At 49.8% G+C, this 3654-nt stretch overlaps 1 protein-coding gene across 1 annotated transcript, besides 5 other annotated features; it reads left to right on the forward strand.

Moving 5' to 3' along the window:
* Nucleotides 1-3654: a sequence feature (heterozygous, Esmeraldo-like haplotype).
* Nucleotides 134-162: a microsatellite.
* Nucleotides 450-571: a sequence feature (A-rich).
* Nucleotides 588-642: a microsatellite.
* Tc00.1047053503509.10 (hypothetical protein, conserved) lies at nt 703-3147 on the forward strand (the record flags this gene model as incomplete). The annotated part of the gene is made up of 1 exon (XM_797989.1): nt 703-3147. The coding sequence occupies one exon, from the start codon at nt 703-705 to the stop codon at nt 3145-3147; it is 2445 nt and encodes an 814-aa protein (XP_803082.1).
* Nucleotides 3244-3274: a sequence feature (AT_rich).

Here is a 3654-nt window from a genome sequence, read left to right on the forward strand (position 1 = left end):
GACGCCCGCCCCGGGCAAACAGGCGGATGGTGGCACGGGCGGCAGCGGCAGCAACCTGCAGCCCGCCTCCTCAGGGGGAAAGGGCGGTAGCAAACAAGGAGGGAAATCCGCCGGCGGAGGTTCAAACGCCAACCAACAGCAACAACAACAACAACAGCAGCATGGAAACAAGAAGCGAAAGGGTGGACGTCGATAGACGATGGTCACTGTTCTTTTTTTCCATGAAAAATGTTAATGGTGTGTGCGTGTGTGCTGGTATTTTGGTTGGGTGGGTTTGCCTTCTTCTTTTTTCTTCCCTCTTATCCAAAATGTTCTCACTGCCTTGCGGCTTTATAATGAAATATACGCCCTTCTGCCTTTATTTTCCTTTTTTTCGTTTCTTAAAAGCAAAAGTAATGGTGTGTGTGTCTGTGTATGTTTGTATTTATATGTGAGGTGGATTTCATCCCTTTTTTTTTTTTTGTTTAGTTTTGCTTATTTATTTCCTTTGCATCCCCCCCCCTTTTTTTTTTTCTTCTTTTTTTGTCCTCTTTTCGTTTAGTTTTTCTCCTTTCTTTGGTTGTTGTTGTTTCAGTCGCCTTGAGGGAAAAAAAGAAGATAAATAATAAATAATAAATAATAAATAATAAAAAACAAACAAATTGCTGTTTGTGTGGGGGTGAGCCGATTGAGGAAGGAGGGGAAAGGGGGAGGGGGTGACGGATGCGTTCACTTCGGCGGTTTTTGGTGGGCGCAGGGCTGCTACCGAGGCGCAGTACACTCTTTTGGTTTCTTCTCACCTTTGTGGCGATGGCGCTTGTGATGAGTGCCACGATGTTCTGCAGTATCATTGTGGAGAAGGAACCCACACACGAACTCACGCAAGAACCCGCCCCGGAAGATGTGAAGGAACCCGCACATTCAAGGAGCCACGACGTGCGGCGAGAAGCGGCAAGTACGCAAAAAACCCGAGAGTCACTGTTGCTGCACGCGGGGCACCTTCTCTCCATTCTGGAGCAATTTTCAGAGGAAAGCGTGACACATCCAACGGCTGCCGGGCCCGGGGTGGAACCGGGTGTGCGGCCCGTGGGCAAAGCAGACATGACCCCCGAGTTTCTCTTATCACGTTACTATGAAACCGAGTTGGTACGGTTGAACAACGATTATGAAAAGGAAATTGACAGCGGTTACACGGAGAATGTTGTCCATTCTGAAAATTACTGGAGTCCTTTTCACGCCACACGTCGAGGCTATGGACTGGAGGGAAGCATCTTTGTTGGAATTACACACAGCCAAGAGAAAGTGACATCGTCGGAGATGGAAACGGCATGTGCAGCGACAGTGCGGAACATCTATGACGCAGCGCACTGGCCACTTGGTGTGTTTACGGGTATTGTGGAGATCACTCTTAGTAAAACTTCTCCCACGACACATGACCCCACCAAATCCACAGAAACGCCCATGGATTCGGCAGTGCCACCAGCGGAAGAAACTCCTGCATGGATACCGCCACCGCCTTCTGTATGTACCCCTCGTGCGTACCTTTTGCCTAGCTGCGCAGAACGTACTGCGTTTTGCCCCACAGACAACATTCGCGTTCGTCAGGTGCGAGTTGGGCCGCAGTCAGCAAATGGAGGCGATGATGCAGGAATTTCAGGGCGTCGCAAGTCTCATACTTTATTATCATCCGCTGCAGCGCAGCGATACGCAACGTTGGCTCTTTACCGTGGGGAAACATATGTCATGTTTGTTCGTGCTGGTTTACAGCTTGTTTACAAGTGGGATGTGCTGACACGTCTACTGTGGTTACAATTGCCCTCACGTTCCGCGGTGCTGTCACAACCCCCCGTTCAAATCAACCGTCAGTCCGTTCGTTCGGTGTGGAACCGCGTGGTTGTGAAACATGTGGAGGGAATTGTGGTGGCATCCGAGAAACAATTTTCTACCCCGGCGAACAACGGGTCGCTTCCGCTCCAACCAGGCGAGGGGCAAAATGGGAATGGCGTGGAGCATTGGATTGACTCCATTCGATGGGCACTTGATTTGGGGGCCGTACGGCTTCATTCGGCAGCAGCAGCGGCGGCGGAGGAAGAGGGGAGGTCGGGAGGAGGGAGGAAGATGCATGAAAATAACGAAGGGGATCCGGGCATGATGGAGGAGGAGATTGTGCAGTATGTTTTCCATCATGATGCGGAGGTTTTTCGTGAGGCAAAAAAAAATCTTTTCAGGACTGATGTGAACACGCCGGAAGGGGGAAAAGAAGAAGAAAAATCCTCTTCGGGCTCACGGAGCCGCAGGGATATTCAAATTTATTGGTTAAGACAGTTTTATGTTTCCCTGCGTGAGGCGCTACTCAAAGACGTGGTGGAGCAGGAGACGACCTCGTGTCTCTCTGGGGTTCAAATGAAGAGGATGCAATCTGGGGGTCATCTTGACCCCATCTTTAGACTTCACGCAGCCAGTTCAAAAAGAATTAGTCATGCCATGCAGGACCCACGCTACATGCGACCTTCACCCTTTCATGGATGTGGTGGAAGCGCGAAGAACGCATGCCCAAAGATGTCAGACTACAAGGAGGTCTGCAATGACGACGCCATCCTTCCATATTTACAACAGTCTTGGGTGACGCCGGACTTTTTGTTTACTCGTGCAGAAGCTTTTTTTGACTTTCCACGTGATGGTATTGATGGATATAGGGATCGATTAAATGCTGATAGTGTGCCGCTGGATCCTTTTTTGAGTTTTCTGGGAGCCGATGAGGAGGCGGTTTTGCTGAGCGCACGGTTATGGACACACGGGTGGGATTTTTTTTCCTCCACGGAGCCAATTGCTTTTATTGTGACAAAACCACCCGCCGAGGGTGACGCATCGGGGACAGACACATCCACGTTATCTCCCACCTTGACGCGAATGCGCCAAAGGAGTGTGGCACGACTTCGACATGTACTTTTTGGTAAAAATCGTACTGCAGGGTTGGCGCCGGATGCAAAGACCGAGGCCTTGCGTCATGTGGAGCGTTATGGTCTTGGCAGGCGACGGTCGAGGGAGGAGCTGTTTTATTTTTCTGGCCTGCGAGAAGCAATGAAGGACGAGGGAGTGATAGGATACAAAGTAGATGCCCAAAACAACGTGGACCCCACCTGCCCTGCATCCTTTTGCCACAGCTAGAAATGATGAACTCAGCCATTTAAAAGATAAACGGGAAGAGCGTTGCTACGCGTGGTTGTGTGTGCTTGTATGTTTGTGGGCACATTCCGATATATGTAATATAAATAAAAAAATAAATAAATTATTTGTACGATGCAAATGACGAGAGCTGATAAGGATTTTTGCGGGCATGGCGGCCGCGTACCTTCACGTAAAGCAGGTGCTTATAATAATATTATTTGCATTTTTTTTTCCTCCCCTCTTTCTTTTTTTTTCTTCGGTGGTGGACGTATATATATATATATCTATTGTGTGCGATTGTTTTTGAGTGCTGCCAGGTGGAGGGTGTGCTGAGAGACTGCCCGGCGGTGCGAAGGGAAGTCCTGTGCGTGCTTCTCTGTGAGGGGCGGGGAGTGTAGTGGGGGCACGTGAGTGGATGGACGGTCTTCGCACACACACACACATGGAGAGAGAGAGAGCGAAGCCTTGTTTCAGTGCGCATTGCTCCCTTTTCGCTTCACGCCCATG

This window comes from Trypanosoma cruzi, genomic scaffold (assembly GCF_000209065.1).
Source record: "Trypanosoma cruzi strain CL Brener 1047053517155 genomic scaffold, whole genome shotgun sequence".
Taxonomy (NCBI): Eukaryota; Euglenozoa; class Kinetoplastea; order Trypanosomatida; family Trypanosomatidae; genus Trypanosoma; species Trypanosoma cruzi.